The sequence below is a fragment of the Crinia signifera genome, chromosome 3 (assembly GCF_055691185.1).
Source record: "Crinia signifera chromosome 3, ASM5569118v1, whole genome shotgun sequence".
NCBI classification, from domain to species: domain Eukaryota; kingdom Metazoa; phylum Chordata; class Amphibia; order Anura; family Myobatrachidae; genus Crinia; species Crinia signifera.
The window spans coordinates 9321082-9339208 of NC_139219.1; the positions used below are offsets into that span (position 1 = coordinate 9321082).

The 18127-nt window shown below is 43.7% G+C and overlaps 1 protein-coding gene across 1 annotated transcript in view; it reads left to right on the plus strand.

Moving 5' to 3' along the window:
- The window catches only part of ASB3 (ankyrin repeat and SOCS box containing 3), a 119565-nt gene extending 102302 nt beyond the window's left edge, over positions 1 to 17263 (plus strand). Inside the window, exons 8-10 of the mRNA XM_083175236.1 lie at positions 4821 to 5066; positions 13576 to 13709; positions 16905 to 17263. Of these exons, the coding sequence (XP_083031362.1) occupies positions 4821 to 5066; positions 13576 to 13709; positions 16905 to 17122 (598 nt within the window). The 3' untranslated portion in view covers positions 17123 to 17263. The remainder of the gene's footprint in view (positions 1 to 4820; positions 5067 to 13575; positions 13710 to 16904) is intronic.
- Positions 17264 to 18127: the final 864 nt, after the last annotated feature.

The window sequence follows — 18127 nt, forward strand, 5'->3', positions numbered from 1 at the left end:
ATGAGCAGAGCTGGAAACAGCAGGACACCGGGATTGAGCGATGAGCAGAGCTGGAAACAGCAGGACCCCGGGATTGACCGATGAGCAGAGCTGGAGACAGCAGGACACCGGGATTGACCGATGAGCAGAGCTGGAGAGCTACTCAGGATAGCCAGAGAAGCCAAATGGTGCAAATTACTGGGTTTAAAGCCAGACAGACGGAATGCACAGCAGGTGTGATAGGACAGCTATCTGGGAACAGATGGTTAGTATTACTGCCTCACAGCGCTGAGGTCATGGGTTCTATTCCCACCATGTGTTATATATACGGGGCAGTACGGATGGTGTAATGGTTATATTACTGCCTCACAGCGCTGAGGTCATGAGTTCTATTCCCACCATGTGTTATATATACGGGGCAGTACGGATGGTGTAATGGTTATAGCATTACTGCCTCACAGCACTGAGGTCATGGGTTCTATCCCCACCATGTGTTATATATACGGGGCAGTACGGATGGTGTAATGGTTATTATTACTGCCTCACAGCACTGAGGTCATGGGTTCTATCCCCACCATGTGTTATATATACTGGGGCAGTACAGATGGTGTAATGGTTATAGCATTACTGCCTCACAGCACTGAGGTCATGGGTTCTATCCCCACCATGTGTTATATATACGGGGCAGTACGGATGGTGTAATGGTTAGCATTACTGCCTCACAGCACTGAGGTCATGTGTTCTATTCCCACCATGTGTTATATAAACGGGCAGTACGGATGGTGTAATGGTTACATTACTGCCTCACAGCACTGAGGTCATGGGTTCTATTCCCACCATGTGTTATATATACGGGGCAGTACGGACGGTGTAATGGTTAGCATTACTGCCTCACAGCACTGAGGTCATGGGTTCTATTCCCACCATGTGTTATATATACTGGGGTAGTACGGATGGTGTAATGGTTAGCATTACTGCCTCACAGCACTGAGGTCATGGGTTCTATTCCCACCATGTGTTATATATACGGGGCAGTACGGATGGTGTAATGGTTACATTATTGCCTCACTGCACTGAGGTCATGTGTTCTATTCCCACCATGTGTTATATATACGGGGCAGCACGGATGGTGTAATGGTTAGCATTACTGCCTCACAGCACTAAGGTCATGTGTTCTATTCCCACCATATGTTATATAAACGGAGCAGTACGGATGGTGTAAGGGTTAGCATTACTGCCTCACAGCACTGAGGTCATGGGTTCCATTCCCCCCCATGGCCCTAACTGTGCGGAGTTTGTATATTCTCCCCATGCTTGCGTGGGTTTCCTCCGGGTACTCTGCTTTTCTCCTTCAATCCAAAAATATACTCGTAGGTTAATTGGCTTCCAACAAAAATTAACCCTAGAATGTCTGTCTGTGTGTGTACATGTGGTAGGGAATATAGATTGTAAGCTCCACTGGGGCAGGGACTGATGTGACTGTTCGAATATACTCTGTAGAGCGCTGCGGAATATGTGTGCGCTATATAAGAAACTGTTAATAAATAATTAAAAATGAATATATTTCATTTGCACCAAGTATAAGATGATGTAAGTGTGCCCTGATAATGACGATTATCAAACAAAACGACTAGATATTATTAACAGTTATTTATATAGTGCACACATATTCCAAAGCGCTGTAAAGAGAATATTTGGCCATTGACATCAGTCCCTGCCCCAGTGGAGCTTACAATCTATGGCCCTTATTCAGATCTGATCGCAGTACAAATTTGTTCTCAAAATGGGCAAAACCATGTGCACTGCAGGTGGGGCAGATGTAACATGTGCAGAGAGAGTTTGTGTGAGTTATTTTGTTTCTGTGCAGGTTAAATACTGGCTGCATTATTTTTACACTGCAATTTAGATTTCAGTTTCAACACACCCTACCCAAATTTAACTCTCTCTGCACATTTTACATCCGCCCCACCTGCAGTGCACATGGTTTTGCCCATTTTGAGAACAGATTTGTACTGCAATCAGATCTGAATAAGGGCCTATATTCCCTACCACATGTACACACGCACACACAGACATTCGAGAGTTAATTTTTGTTACAAGCCAATTAACCTACCAGTATATTTTTGGATTGTGGGAGGAAACCGGAGTACCCGGAGGAAACCCACACAAGCACAGGGAGAATATACAAACTCCACACAGATATGAGGCAGACCCTAGTAAAGTAGCATTCACCTCTGAATACGGGCTAATATACACATCAGGATCACCCACTGCTGCTTAGCATTCAATTCCGCATCAGGTTCATATAATGCTGTCATTAACTGGGCAAAACTTGTTCAAATCATTCGCCGTCAGCTGTAAAGTTCTAGAACAATAAGCACTTTTAGCTGAAAACACAAATGTATTTTTTTTTTTTATTATTATTATTTCCCAGTGAATGCAATCAGCAATCCACTCGCTGGGTCTCAAAAGTGATAAACGATCTACCTAAATATTCCTCTGGGAAGCCTGACTGTTGAACAGACTGGTAAAACATAATTGCATTCAACTTTTTACTTTTTCCAATAGCAGTTATCAGCTCTCGCTGTCTTTGGATACTGACATGAATGCTATAATTGAATAAAACCAATGGTAAATTGACACTTCTCTCTCCCTCTCTCTCTCTCTCTCTCTCTCTCACAACCACTGCATCAGATTGTCTGCGGCTCAGCGTGAATTAGGAGACTGGAATTTCTCACGTAAATTACCCAGTCACCTATTTTTCTTCCATTTTTTTCCCCTTCTTACAGTACGTGAACGTTTACACTTTTTAATAGCGTGACAGCAGCTTAGCCGTCGCTTCCTTTGTGCCGGCTGTTAAAAATAGGGCCAACGTCAGCAAATAATCACCGTCGGAGGAAATAGAATTCTGGGGAGAGCCAGGTGTTTCTGTTGTCTGTTTATCAGTCTGCGCTTTAAAATTATATATATATTTTTTTTTTTACAGCAGCGTTCAATGTGAGCACGCTAATTCCAGTCCTCATTAATACGTGTTCTGTCAGCCGGGAGAGATTTTGGAAAGGGAAGAAAAAAAATGTTTAGGCTAAATAAATCTACTCTACCTAAAAGAGCGTACTCGAAGCAAGCACAGCGAAGAGGTCTCCCTCAATAATGATAGCATTTGCATTATCGCTCCTATTACAGTTAATGTTTCCGTGGTCAGACTGTGGATGATTTCAAATTGCTGGAGGCAGGAGCTGATACAAGTCCTTGGTTGCCCATGTGAACACGTTCGCTTGGATAATAGCCAGCGTGTTCTCTGGCAGGTCCCTTTATAAATTATGCATGAGGTTTGCAAGGAAGCACTGCTGAAGGTATATTGTATAGCGTTTTACAGTGTATCAATCGGAGCATGTCTCCCAAAATCCCGGTACATCATTAGCTTGTATTGTTTGGTCTACAGCAAATGACTTAATATACATAGATCAGTGCGGGTGTCTTCTGTTTTTTTGTTGTTTTTGTTTGTTTTGTTGGAATGTTTTTGTTTTTTTTCAATCTTGTCATTGTGCTGCCTGCAAAGAAGATGAAAGGATGTTTTTGTTGCTGTTTACATTTGATGTTTTGTTTTTTTAATTAACTGCAGCTGCCATTGTTTTAGCACATTTAGTATCGTGGTTTTTATTTGTTTTAAAAAAAGGAGACGGTTATTAATAACCTAAACTGGGGCAGTTCTTAGAATAGTCTTAAACCGGAGCAATCAAACTAGTTTAGGTCTCGTTTGTTCAACACCTGTCACTAAGTATCATTGTTCTTGTTTGTTTTGTTGCCATTAGATATGATTGCTGGATTTTATCGACTGCTTGTGGCCGGTTCTCTTTGCAGAGTTTTGTTATTTAGGGCAGAGCGGTGTGAGTGGAATAACAAACACCGTAGTTAGACTCCAAGCTGGAATTTATTGTGATCCTGCGTTCTCGGAGCCTGTGTTTTACTGAAATTCATTGCAGGTGTCTGCTTGTGACCCTTAATATTCTTTCATGGGTTAATTTGGGTCAAGGTGTGTCTAAGGGTAACACTGGAAATGTTGTGACTCCAAAATTGAATTGAATTTTACACGATTCTTTGCAGTGATGTTTAGGAGTCTGTCTTGATGCCTGCGAACATTGGGGGTCATTCAGGCCTGATTGCATAGCCGCGAATTCACTGCGAATGCATGCGGCCAGTATAAACATGCGCGAGGTTTTGCTGCGATGAAATCCTGCTACTTTCGCACTCCGTTCACAATGTGATTGACAGAGGTCATTAGGTCAACATTTCACATTCTTTTTGAGCCGACATGTGCCGACAGGCGGTATTTCATGCCCTACCATCCACTAGGGCGTGGTGGGAGAATAAAATACTGTGCCTGAAGCATGACGAGCGGACATGGTGGTACGTTTCGGTGTCCATGGCGACTGTCGACATTTGGGACAAAAATGTGACAAACCCCATGTCGACTTTTTGACTGTTGACCTAACCCATGTCGACCTAATGACCCTCCCTGTCGACCAACATTGTGGTGACCTAATGATCCATACCCGTGGAGGTGGCGTCTTAGAAGTTCAGCACCTTCCGTCTGCATTATGTCCAACAAGCTTTCCTTTTTTGAGTAATCCTTAATTTTGTGATAGACTCAGGGGCACCCCCCAGATTCTGGAGGCCCTAGGCAGCTGCCTAACAGTAGAGCCGGCCCTTGGCGTGGGTCTTGCGCATATAAAAGGTAATCTGCCCTCAGTTGGCATTGGCGTTGAACATGAATCAGTACTGTGAGTGTAATAACTAAATAAATGTTTTATCAAGTTTGAAATGTTCCTATTTTGTTTCAGACGCGCAGAGATGCCCCCGCTCCTCCTGAAATATGGATTCAGGCTGTCAAGTTTACATTTGCAGAATTGTTTAGAATACAACAATTTCCCTCTATTCCGTTACTTTCTAAACCAACACTGTCCATTGCCCTCCGGAGACGAAGTAAATGCATTTAAACAACCGTTATCTAAAAGCAATCACAAGGAATGGCTGCCTGACTTGCTGCTGGCAGGACTGGATGCCACACTGCTGCTGGATGCCGCCTGGTGAGGAGGTTTATGGTGGATTACGTGCGCTGATCTGATTTACACATTTACATTTTATTCTGCGGAATATCTTCCTGTGCAATTAACGCTTTTCATTATATCGCAGGCATGCCTACATAATGCAGGTGGAGTATCCCTTATACAAGATGCTCGGGACCAGAAGCATTTTGGATAACGGATTATTCTGTATTTCGGAATATTTTTATATTTCATTGAGGTATCTTGAGGACGGGACCCTGGTGCGAACACAAAATGCATTTATGTTGTATAAACACATGAAACACACACAAATATATTTTACTAGTAAGCCCGCTCAAAGCAAAAGCTTCGGAAGCTAGTCTGCTTCCCTTTGTGCTTGTGCATGTGTGAGAAAGAGATGAAGTTTCACTCTCTGCAGTGTTTCGGAGACTCACGGACACTAGACATCTGTGTAGATGATTTGGGCATGTTGGAGGGGATGTAATCTGGAGCAGTGAAATGTATCTCTTTTTGTTTTTCTTTTTAATAACAAACCTCTCTATCGCCAGATAACCGAAGTATCACATTTTCCAGCTTATATGAGATAATTATGTTTATTAAATATAAGCTGATTCTACCTTTTTATTGTATTTAATCTCACTTTAATTGTAGTGTACTCTGAATTATTAATGAAATTGCTCCTGAGATCGTTAGAAAATGCAAGATAAGCTTACATTAATATATACATCTGTAGAAGCAGCGTTAACTGTATACTGTATACACCAATAGTTCCCAATATGGGTGCCCATGGTACTGGGGCGTGCCTCGGCTGGTAACTGTGCCTCTCTTTTTGCAATGGGATGCAACAAAACTGCTTCAGAAATCTGAATCTGTACACAAAGTGCAACATCACAATGGATGTGGCTATATTCCACGCCAAGTACTGTTGTGCTTCATGACAGACGCACACAGATATTCATGTCGCTTAGCAAATTAATCACTGCAGCCTCGCAAAGCAGTTTTGACCCATTGCGGAAATGGCTGACTCACGCAACATGGTGCATTGAAGCTATGGGTGATTTTAATAAAGGTCGATTTTGACTGGTTTAAAACGATCTTAGTCGATGTAGGGCTTCCAATGCTATAACACACATTTGCTAACAATTAAAAATTAATGTTAATTAAGCATCTGTAAATGTGTGTTTCAACCTTTAGTAAATCTGCTCCTAGGTGTATGAGGGCAAATCTACACATAGACCCTTATTCTGGTTCAATCGCAAAGGCAAATTCTTTCTCAAATGGACAAAACAATGCTGCACTGCTCAGGGGCAGATGTAACATGTGCAGAGAGAGAGATAGATTTGGATGGGGTTTTACTTCAAAGTAAGATTTGTATTGCAGTGTAATAATAAAGCAGCCAGTATTTACCCTGCACGGAAACAAAATAACTCACCCAAATCTAACGCTCTCTATACAAGTTACATCTGCCCCCCTGCAGTGCACATGGTTTTGTCCATTTGAGAAGAAATTTGCGTTTGCGAGTGAACCAGAATAAGGGCCATAGGGGGATATTCAATCTCCCACGGCTGTCGGGACAGCCCAACAGTCATGACCCGACATTGAATATCCCCCATTGAATATCCCCCATTCTGTATATATTAGCTGCATTCATCTACAGCAGTGTTTCTCATACTCTCTCCCCAGGACCCCACACAAATCATGTTTTCCAGGTTACCCAGCAAGTGCGCTGTGTATCTGCAACTGCCACGTTTAAAAAAACCACGGGGTGACCTGGAAAACATGATCTGTTTGGGGTCCTTAGGACTAAGGGGCCAATTCAGGCTTAATCGCAGGTTGTGAATTCACAGTCCTGGCGATTATCAGAAGACCGCACATGCATGGTCGGCAGTGGGCATCCGCGAGGGCCCCCTGTCCGTCCGATCACAGTCAGCAACGACCTGTGGTCGCAGGCCATACGCTGACTGATTGACAGCCGCCGGCCATTTCCGGGAGTACCCCAGAAAATGTAGGTGGCTCACGGCCATTGGGAGGCATTGTCAACTGTCCCGATCTCCCCACAGGCAGAGACGAAGACGTCTCATCTTACGCGGCGCTGCAGATGGGAGGTGGGAATTCATTAGATGGTCAAAATAATTTCCGACTCTTCCGCACCACTGCGGACGCATTCGCAGCCGTGCACAGGGGCGGGATTTTGCGTGCGTGGGACGGCGTTTAACTGATCGCTGGACTCTGAACACTCGCAGCCCAGCCATTCGGTCTGAATCGGGCCCCAAGTTCGGAACCTGCGATCTACATTGTATGCAGCGTGTAAGAATGTTTTGCCAGAGAAAGAAGAACGAATAGCTAATAGTGGGGATAAATCATAAAAAAAAAAAAACAGTTTAATGCTGCGTATTTTTCACAAAAAGCCTAATAATAAATAAACACTTCACCGCCGTAATTTTTTTAAGCACTGCATTTAATAAATACAGCTCCACAATCACAAAAACACCTCATCCGCCGGCACTGACATGGCATTTACTTTTGATTGTTCTCATTATTTTCAAGCGTGACAAAATATACACACACGAAAATTAGAGAGTTTGAAGTTAGGAAGATTTACTTGGTGAAATAATTGCCTGTCACAATACAGTCTACAAATTGGATATTCTGAAGAGCTTAAGACCGCCATGATATATACAATACTCGCGAGTCAGCCAAAGTGGCGGAAATAATCAAATCCCCAAAATAAATTGAAAGTGTTTCAAATAGAATAAGAAATGTTTACTAATTAAACTTACTATAGTGCGGTAGTTCGGCGGTGCTGCTATGCAATATTGCGTTCCGAAGCTATCGTTTCTGATTTATATAAATATTTCCGGACTCGTTTAGAGTTGGGCACTTTCTACTTTATACAAGTAAAGGTAAATAAGAGATGCAGTTCTATGTGTATGCTCATGGAAGGTGCGTATAAAGCGGAATGCGGTTAACATTGCGGCAGATGGGATACCACCAGTCAGAATATCAACGCTGGCATCGCAACTAACACTGGCGGTGGAATCCCAACATCAGTAACGATGTATGTGCTCCCCGTGGCTAACTACGCCTCACCTCTATGAGGTAAAGTACCCCCAGTGACCACTAGAGGCCACTCAATGGACTAAATTACTGCTTTGTGTGCTAAAAGATGTCATAAACGAAAGTGAAAGCACTTTTTGCATGGACACTGGTCTGTTTCAACCTTGCTGGATATGGAGAGAGGGAGCTGTGAAGGAGGAGCAGCTAAAGACTGACTTGAACATCACACTCTACATATGATGTGCATTAATATGGCCACCCCCCCCCATCCCTTATAGCTGCCTTCACACTCCTAAGAAGGACCATCCATACAGATCTTCCTTGCAGGGGCTGGCAATTCCACCGCCAACCATCGGAAGAAATGCTTGCGCGTCCTGTTCCGACGTAGCTCCTCACTGCCGTCCGCCACCTCCCCCGTCGCCATCACTGGTCCTCACCACCTCCCTCAAGAGGAGATGGGCAGGGCAACGCCGCCCAACCGTCGAGTGACGGGGACGTGCATGCTTGTGAGGTGCACGCGCACCCCAGTTTGACAGAGTCCCTCTCCGCCAGCGGGGAGGTTCTGGCGAGTGCTGACAATGAAAGAGAGGGGCTCCAATTGTAGGTTTGTTGCCCCAAGGTTGTCAAATATTCTCTAGAACATTATAGCATGCTCTAGATAGATTACTCTTCAATAGGAATTCATCAAACCACTGATTTATCAGTCTGGCTGAACACAACTGCCAGAGGGAGAAGTGTGATTCATTACTCCAGAGAACACAACTGCCAGGCGGAGATGTGTGATTCGTCACTCCAGAGAACACAACTGCCAGGCGGAGAAGTGTGATTGGTGACTCCAGAGAACACATCTGCTAGATAGAGAAGTGTGATTCGTCACTCCAGAGAACACAACTGCTAGGCGAAGTGTGATTGGTCACTCCAGAGGGAGAAGTGTGATTCGTCACTCCAGAGAAGACAACTGCCAGGTGGAGAAGTGTGATTCATTACTCCAGAGAAGACAACTGCCAGGCGGAGAAGTGTGATTCATTACTCCAGAGAACACAACTGCCAGGCGGAGATGTGTGATTCGTCACTCCAGAGAACACAACTGCCAGGCGGAGAAGTGTGATTGGTGACTCCAGAGAACACAACTGCTAGGCGGAGAAGTGTGATTGGTCACTCCAGAGGGAGAAGTGTGATTGGTCACTCCAGGAAACACAACTGCCAGGAGGAGAAGTGTGATTCGTCACTCCAGAGAATACATTTCCACTGCTCTACAATCTAGTGAGGCTGTGCTTTGCACCGCTGTAGACCTTTTGACATTGTACATGTTGATCTGAGGTAGCCCAGGAAACACAATCTGTAAGGAACAGTACTTATACTGCTATTGCTTCCAGAGTCCGCTAGGAGCTTGGTCATGACTGTCGCTACTGAGGTCAGACCTAGCAGTTCCATTCTATAAGCTTTTCTGGCCTGTGATGTGGCAGAGGTGGAGCCTAAGCCTATACTTTAGTGGGACTACTTTTGGTTTAAACAGTCTCAGTGTGTACTCACCCCCAGGACTTATTTCAGAGTGATGTGAAGATAAGTCGTGAAGTCTCATAGGAGGAAATCATTAACGTTGAAATTCATGACTGGGTGTTCCCGCATGTACAATCACAGCGGAAGCCACATGTACAATCACAGCGGAAGCCACATGTACAATCACAGCGGAAGCCACATGTACAATCACAGCGGGAGCCACAATTCTGAAGACCGAGATGCTGATTACATTTCATTGGGAATTTCAAACATTAGAAAGAGACTCTTTAAATACTTCTGGACAGATCTGGTGCATTTGTTCTAAGGAGCAGAATGGTTACGCCTATATTGCTCCATTTTATGGGCGTGCCAAAGCCAGGCACCACCTCCTCGGTTTCATTGGCCACTGCAATTGGCGTTGTGTTTTCCAGCATTGTGAGTAACCTCAGATGTCGAATACTGCGACCGATTATCACGATTTTGGAGGTAGGCAGAGGATCAGAGAAGCCAGCAGAATGCGTCTTTAAGGAGAGGCTCCAGAGGTGGGGCTGCAGCACACCCACTGCCACCAACTGCCATTCCAAACTGACTCACTGGCAGTTGGTGTTTCTCCCCTATTTGAATTATGAACCATGCTGCAGCCCCTCCTCTGGAACCGCTGATATATTTACGTGCCGCCTCTTGTTGCTTTTGCATATTGTTGCACAGAGGCTGCGTACAAAGACACAGCAAAGGTCCAAGCTGAATACTATATGTTCCCTAAGAACTAACTTTAGAAGACTCAGAAACTGCAGAAAGTATTTGATCCTTCAGTTTGCTGATGTGAAAATGAAAAGTCACGATGAAGTATCTGTCTTCTGTTGCTGACATTGGGGCGTACTGGCCTTTTTAACAGTCATCAAGAATGTTTATCCTGAAGGTGAACTGAGAAATGCAACAACTAGAGGAATACAGCAGGTGAACCAAGCCCAATAGATGCCCAGTCCTAGATAGGTATAACATTTGACATAATCACAGGGCTCCAGTGTGAAGCAATCTGCAAGAACACTCTAAATGCCGAAGATTATATGCATTATATACTTAGCAAGTACAAAGTGCACGGTGCAGCACACCAAAATAAAATCTAAATAAGGAAACACATTCCGAGTTGCTTTATAGTCGAGCTTCCCTCGGATTTCATTGAATTTTATTTCCATTTGATCCCTTCTCCATTGTACTTGTACGAGGTGCTGCGGTTCTTTCAGCGGTTCCTCGATAAACAACGGATTAATATTATTTTATTGGCCAACTACTGAAAGTAATTAGAGATCAGTGATCTATAGACGTACTCCGTGCAAATAGACCAGACCAATAAATGAACTGACAGACCCGGAGTTGTTGGTGGGAGGTGGGAGCTGTGTTTATATATAGATGAACAAGCATCGAGAATTAACAGCCGCAGCATCATCTGGAGCAAAATTTCCCCAGAGTCTGCAATATCACTTTCTAGTTCATAAGGAGAGATACACTGGATGGAGCAGTAACAGCCCCCTCCGGGCTGCGCTCACTTGAGAGAAGAGGAAGGAAAATGCTCATTTTCGTAGAATGTGAAAATCTACCTGATTATATACCGTGCGTGGCACAGTAAAGTGATATTTGTTTCTCGACGGGAATTGTTGTGTGAATGTATTATGTAATATAACGTTTGTCGCCTTGGTATGAATCCCAGCCACCGTGGGGTTGGGCTTTGTATATTTACCTGACTGTTATAGCATCAGGGGGGATACTGGTATCAGAGACCCCTCGTTGTGAACTTGCGTTAATACAAGATATTACATTTTACTACACTGTATCTGTACAAAGCAGGAGGCCTCGCAAAGATCAAGTGCCGATAATGCACTAGACATATCTCTAAAAGAACATTTGTAATAATAATTAAAATACAAAGGTGTGGCAGTCATTTATTATGATCATTGTACCCATGTAGTTTCCAGGTGAGGCAGCCATTTTTTAGCATTATAGCCACGAAGGATCAAAGTGTGGCAGCCATTTTTGATAATCATTATTCCCAAGAAGGATCAAAGTGTGGCAGCCATTTTTAAAAATCGTTATTCCCAAGAAGGATCAAAGTGTGGCAGCCATTTTGATCCTCATTATACCCATTAAGGATCCAGGTGCGGCAGCCAATTTTTATCATTATTCCCTTGAATGATCCAGGGGTGGCAGCCATTTTGATCCTTATTATACACATGAAGGATCCAGGTGTGGCAGCCATTTTGATCCTCATTGCACACAGGAAGGATCCAGGTGCAGCACCCATTTTAGGTGCTCAACATAGGATTACACCATGCAGAATAGGCAATGCCTGGGGGTAATACTTTTCATGAGCATCCTCCTCTGTTATGCAAGCTGAAGAATACAATATACTAAATAGGGGTACACAGAAAGTTCCGTTACAATTTGCGTATTGCAAAAGTGTTAAATAGATGAAAATGTGATCTAAAAACCTACCCATGATAGCATATTGGTGAATAATGTGTGCTGCAGTCCCGGTCCTATATTGACCAATTGACCTTATAGCATTCTCTCTCTTACACTCACTATAGGTAGATCTCACTTGTAGTTGGCTCAGATAGAGCAATGAGTTCCTTGAGTGGAGAATCTTTACCTTTACCTTGGGGTCCTGTGGTCTGGTTTGGGACAATCCTTGGTCCAGTGATGTTGGGGTATCCGTACACCAAGGAGAGGTTGATCTGGTGGGTCTGGTTCGGGACAATCATTGGCCCAGGATGTTGGTGTTTCCGTACACAAAGGAGTGCCATACTACCAACCTCTCCTTGGTGTACGGATACTCCAACATCGCTGGACCAAGGATTGACCCAAACCAGACCACAGGACCCCAAGTTCTTGCACCGACCAACCAGATCCATCCCATTGGGCTCAAGAACTCCCTCCAGATAAAGGTTCTCCACTCCAGGAACTCATTGCTCTATCTGAGCCAACTACAAGTGAGATCTACCTATAGTGAGTGTACATTTTGAGAGGAATGCTATAAGGTCAAGTGGTCAATATAGGACCAGTGGTCAATATAGGACCGGGACTGCACCACACATTATACACAAATGTAAGAGAATGTATAGAAGTACTACGCCAATTATTCATGGTCACAATCAAAGTTTTTATTCATGTCTTTACTAATTCTTTATTATTGTTATATTATTATTTTTAAATAAATATCATTGTTATAATGCAATTATGCCATTTAATTTATTCCTTCCTCAAAACAAGTGCAGTGTTTCCTTGTGCCTTTGTTTTTAGATGTTCTCAAACGCACAGTACACAGTGAATGTTGTCCAGGTCTACCTACAGAATTGCAAGTCAAATAATTAGCTCCACCTGGTGCTCTTTTAAAATGAGTCAATGAGTAATGAGTGCACCTGCCAGGCGACCTGGAAAACGTGAACTGTGTTGGGTCCCGAGGACCGATTTTGAGAACCACTGAAATACTGTAGAACATCCAGTTATCAGAGGAAATAAGATCCAGCAATAAATACATTTGTGGATGGTATAAAGTGGGGATGGGAAACCTTTGACCTTACAGCTGCTGTTGAACTACATGTCCCAGCATGCCCTACAACAGTTTTAACTTGGCCAAATAGCAAAAATGTAGCAGGGCATGCTGGGATGTGTAGTTCAACAGCTTGAGAGAGCCAAAAGTTCCCCATCCCTACTATAAAGGAATCAATTATGGGCCCCAGCTAGTTCCGTCCTTTGCAGTATATGAGTTCTCAATAAAAGTGCAGCTATTCAATAATTTTGCTGTGTAGATAAAATCCAGATTTGCTCATCCTTTATTGTCCGTAAGATTAAACATGCACTTCTGCTACACTGAAATCGCCCATATTATGCCAGGCACACGAGAACAGCAGCGTTGTGCCAGTTTATGTATCCGCGGTGTGTTTCATTAGAGCTTGTTTTCATTTGCGTTGTGCAGGATCCGTTCTGTAAATGATGACATTCTTAATTTGACTCTGGAGTTCAGTAATTGGAAGAGGCTCTCTGCAGATGTGGAGACGATTCTGTCCACCCACTCAGAACATTTCACCTGGATTCCGAAGAAACATTTCGGTAAGCAAACAACTGTCAGATAAATTCTCTATACCTCAGTTTGCAGTGATTAGAGGGGGAAACAGCTCTTCAGGGCATTTACTGAAAGCCAGAACAGCACAGGACCAATGTGTGAACTGCAAAAATAGAAACTTTCATTTTCTCCAATTAAAAGATATATTTCACTGCATACTGTAGGTGAATAAAGGATTGCTGCTATGGTAACTTAACATGACCTGGGCCTTATGGTTATTGGGCCTGATTCAGAGATGATACCAAAGGGGAAAGTTGTAATAATGTAATCCCGGGAACGTTGGTGTGTAACAATGCAATCCCGGGAATATTGGTGTGTAATGATGCAATCCCGGGAATGTTGGTGTCTAAAGATGCATTCCCGGGAATGTTGGTGTGTAATGATGCAATACTGGAAACGTTGGTGTGTAACTACGCAATCCCGGGAATGTTGGCGTGTAACGATGCAATCCGGGGAATGTTGGTGTGTAACGATGCAATCCCGGGAATGTTGGTGTGTAACTAGGCAATCCCGGGAATGTTGGTGTGTAATGATGCAATCCCGGGAATGTTGATGTGTAATGATGCAATCCTGGGAACATTGGCGTGTAACAATGCAATCCTGGAAACGTTGATGTGTAACAATGCAATCCTGGAAACGTTGGTGTGTAATGATACAATCCTGAGAATGTTGGTAAGTAATGATGCAATCCCGGGAATGTTGGTGTGTAATGATGCAATCCTGGAAACGTTGGGTCGTAACGACGCAATCCCGGGAATGTTGGCGTGTAATGATGCAATCCCGGGAACGTTGGTGTGTAATGATGCAATCCCGGGAATGTTGGTGTGTAACGATGCAATCTCGGGAACGTTGGTGTGTAACGATGCATACCCGGGAATGTTGGTGTGTAACGATGCAATCCCGGGAATGTTGGTGTCTAAAGATGAATTTCCGGGAATGTTGGTGTGTAACGATGCAATCTCGGGAACGTTGGTGTGTAACGATGCAATCCCGGGAATGTTGGTGTGTAACGATGCAATCCCGGGAATTTTGGTGTGTAACAATGCAATCCCGGGAATGTTGGTGTGTAACGATGCAATCTCGGGAATGTTGGTGTGTAACGATGCAATCCCGGGAATGTTGGTGTGTAATGATGCAATCCCGGGAATGTTGGTGTGTAACGATGCAATCCCGGGAACGTTGGTGTGTAACGATGCAATCCCGGGAATGTTGGTGTGTAACGATGCAATCCCGGGAATGTTGGTGTGTAATGATGCAATCCCGGGGACGTTGGTGTGTAACGATGCAATCCCGGGAATGTTGGTGTGTAACGATGCAATCCTGGGAATGTTGGTGTGTAATGATGCAATCCCGGGAATGTTGGTGTGTAACGATGCAATCCCGGGAATGTTGGTGTGTAATGATGCAATCCCGGGGACGTTGGTGTGTAATGATGCAATCCCGGGAATGTTGGTGTGTAACGATGCAATCCTGGGAATGTTGGTGTGTAATGATGCAATCCCGGGAATGTTGGTGTGTAACGATGCAATCCCGGGAATGTTGGTGTGTAATGATGCAATCCCGGGAATTTTGGTGTGTAACGATGCAATCCCGGGAATGTTGGTGTGTAACGATGCAATCCCGGGAATGTTGGTGTGTAACTAACTGCTGCCCTTCAAGATGGAAACTTCTGCTAAACAACCTTGAAAGTTTCCAAACTGCTCAGGTTAAAAATAGGATGGAAAGAAACTATTGTTGGGTTTTGTATTTTTACTGTCCATCTGTGACAGACTTTATAAATGATTTCCAATGTTTCCTGTCAGTACATAAAGTTAGTGAGGAGTTGCAGCTTGTTTAACAAGCCTGACAACTATAAACCCCTGACTGCTATCAGAACACACTGTAACCGCTGAATTTAGCACCGTCTAATACCGGCACGAGTCTCAGCCAAACTTTATGAAATGTATTCTGATTATAATTCTGGAGAAAAAAAATGGAAGGCTGGAAAGAAAAATGATAATCGTTATGTAAAATATCTATTGGAGAGGGGGGATGGATGCAGCGCAGGGCTGCGGAAGGCGGTGTAGCCTGGAAGCAGAGTCATGCAAGGATAAAGGTGAGCGCAGAGAATTGCTCTGGTGCCTTCTCAACCACGAATGCTGAAGATAATTGAAAGTAGCAGAATACAGGATCCGTCATCCATAGTGTTTACAATAAAATCATAATAGCGGCAGGAGATCCCAAGTTGCCAGTTTTATAAATTAACCTCGATAAAACCACAATCAATATTACTTCTGCTTCAGTATGTTGGATTGCTTTACATCTGCTAGCATTTATACTCACACTGACATTGGATATGGTGTCCAAAAATAATATATATATATGTTTACTGTTTATACCGGGCAAAAGCTTGATAGGCGGAACATTTTACCCCTTTTTTTGATAGGCGGAAAATTTTACCCCCTTTTTTGATAGGCGGAACGTTTTACCCCTTTTTGATAGGCGGAACATTTTACCCCTTTTTTTTATAGGCGGGACGTTTTACCCCTTTTTGATAGGCGGAACATTTTACTCCATTTTTGATAGGCGGAACATTTTACCCCTTTTTTTGATAGGCGGAAAATTTTACCCCTTTTTTTGATAGGCGGAACATTTTACCCCTTTTTTTTTTTGATAGACGGAACGTTTTACCCCTTTTTTTTTGATAGGCTCTGCCTTTTCACTCCCTTAGGACATTTCACAAAAAATCAATGCGTAGTGGTTGGCTGCAAATAACTGTGTCCAGACGTCCACCAGGTAACCAACTTGTCATGTTTTCCAGAGCACAATGGTGATGCACACTAATGTGTATATTTACTAGGATAGGAGTTGCCCATAGCAACCAATCAGAATCTGTCTATTCTCTTCTAGAAGGCGCAACATAAATAAAGTAGAATCTCATTGGTTGCTATGGCAACATCCCATGCTTCCCGATTGGTCCTGATATCCAGTTTGGGCAATCACTGACTTTGCCTGTCCAGCTCTGGCATCAGTCCCTGCAGCCAAAACATAGGCGTCAGTGGGTTGCAGATATATTGGACATCGGCTGTGCTGCGTGGTTGAAGTTGTGGTGATGCTTAACCCTGACATAAGCTGCGTGCATTGTGTGATAGCGTATTTCCTTCCATCGGATAACATGCTGTTTATGTTGTTCTCCTATGCAGCGTCCATTCCTCCTCTGATGCACCTCTGTCGGCTAGAAATCCGCTCCCTGCTGAACACTGAGCGTTTGCGATCAGGCTGCTACGTATCTCAGCTCCCCCTTCCTGTCTGCCTCCAACAATATCTCCAGTATTCCGAGGTGCTAGATCTCTACGGGATTGCCAGAAAAGATGATTCTCAGGAGGATAAACTGGAAAACATCCCTAAAGCAAGTGAATGATTGAAATCCGTATATCACCGAGACTGGACATTTATACCCTGCTGTAGGCTGATTTCAGTATTAAATACTGCTTGTAAATACATTTTTTTTTTTTTAAAGAGAATCCGGAATGTGTTCCTGCAGGAAACCGGCAGCGTTCATTTAAATAAAGTTCATTGTTGTTTGTTCTTTTTGTAAAAGCATTTTTTCTTATTATGATTTGCATGCGCTGTCCAGACGTGCCCACACACTAGAAAGATCTGCGATATTAAGATGTGCGCATAAATTTAGCATTGAAATCTTTTGTCCGTCCTGGACAAAAGATTTCAGGCCAGCGCACATCTTTACCAAAGATTTTTCTTAAGATCCCGTGTGCGTACGGGATCTTAAGAAAAAGATCTTATGGATCTTTTGTTAAATCTTCTGATCTTTTATGCAGCACGTAAGATCAGAAGATTTAGCAAAAGATCAACACGAGTGTACATTGGACCGAAATCGGACGATTTTTGACCAATTATCGGGAAACATCTGACGATATATCGGCCGATTTATCCGAAATCTGCAAAAAAAATCATTCTAGTGTGTGGGCACCTTTACTCTCACTGCACATGTTACATCTGCCCCACCTGCAGTGAACATGGTTTTTTCCCATTAGCAAACCAAATGTGCTTTGAAAGTGAATGAATGGGTAACAATGCAGTGTAATGAGAGTGGTGGGCTGTTTGTGGGGGGTGGGGTGACATGTCTGCAAACAACACAGTCCTCCGGGGTACAATGACCCGCAGGGAGTCTTCCCTTAGATTTGGGTGAGTTATATTGAGTATATTGAGTTAATTTAGATATCAATTTGAAGTACAAACCCCACCCAAACCTAAAGGTGCCCATACACTGCCTGCGATGTCTCGCAGCAGTGTACGGACAGCCTGCGAGCCGCCGGGACCTTCCCGTTGTGATGGATCGCATGCGTCCCTGCTTCCCGCCCACCTCCCCGCCAGGAGGAACAGGTGGTCGGGCGGCCTGCCGGTC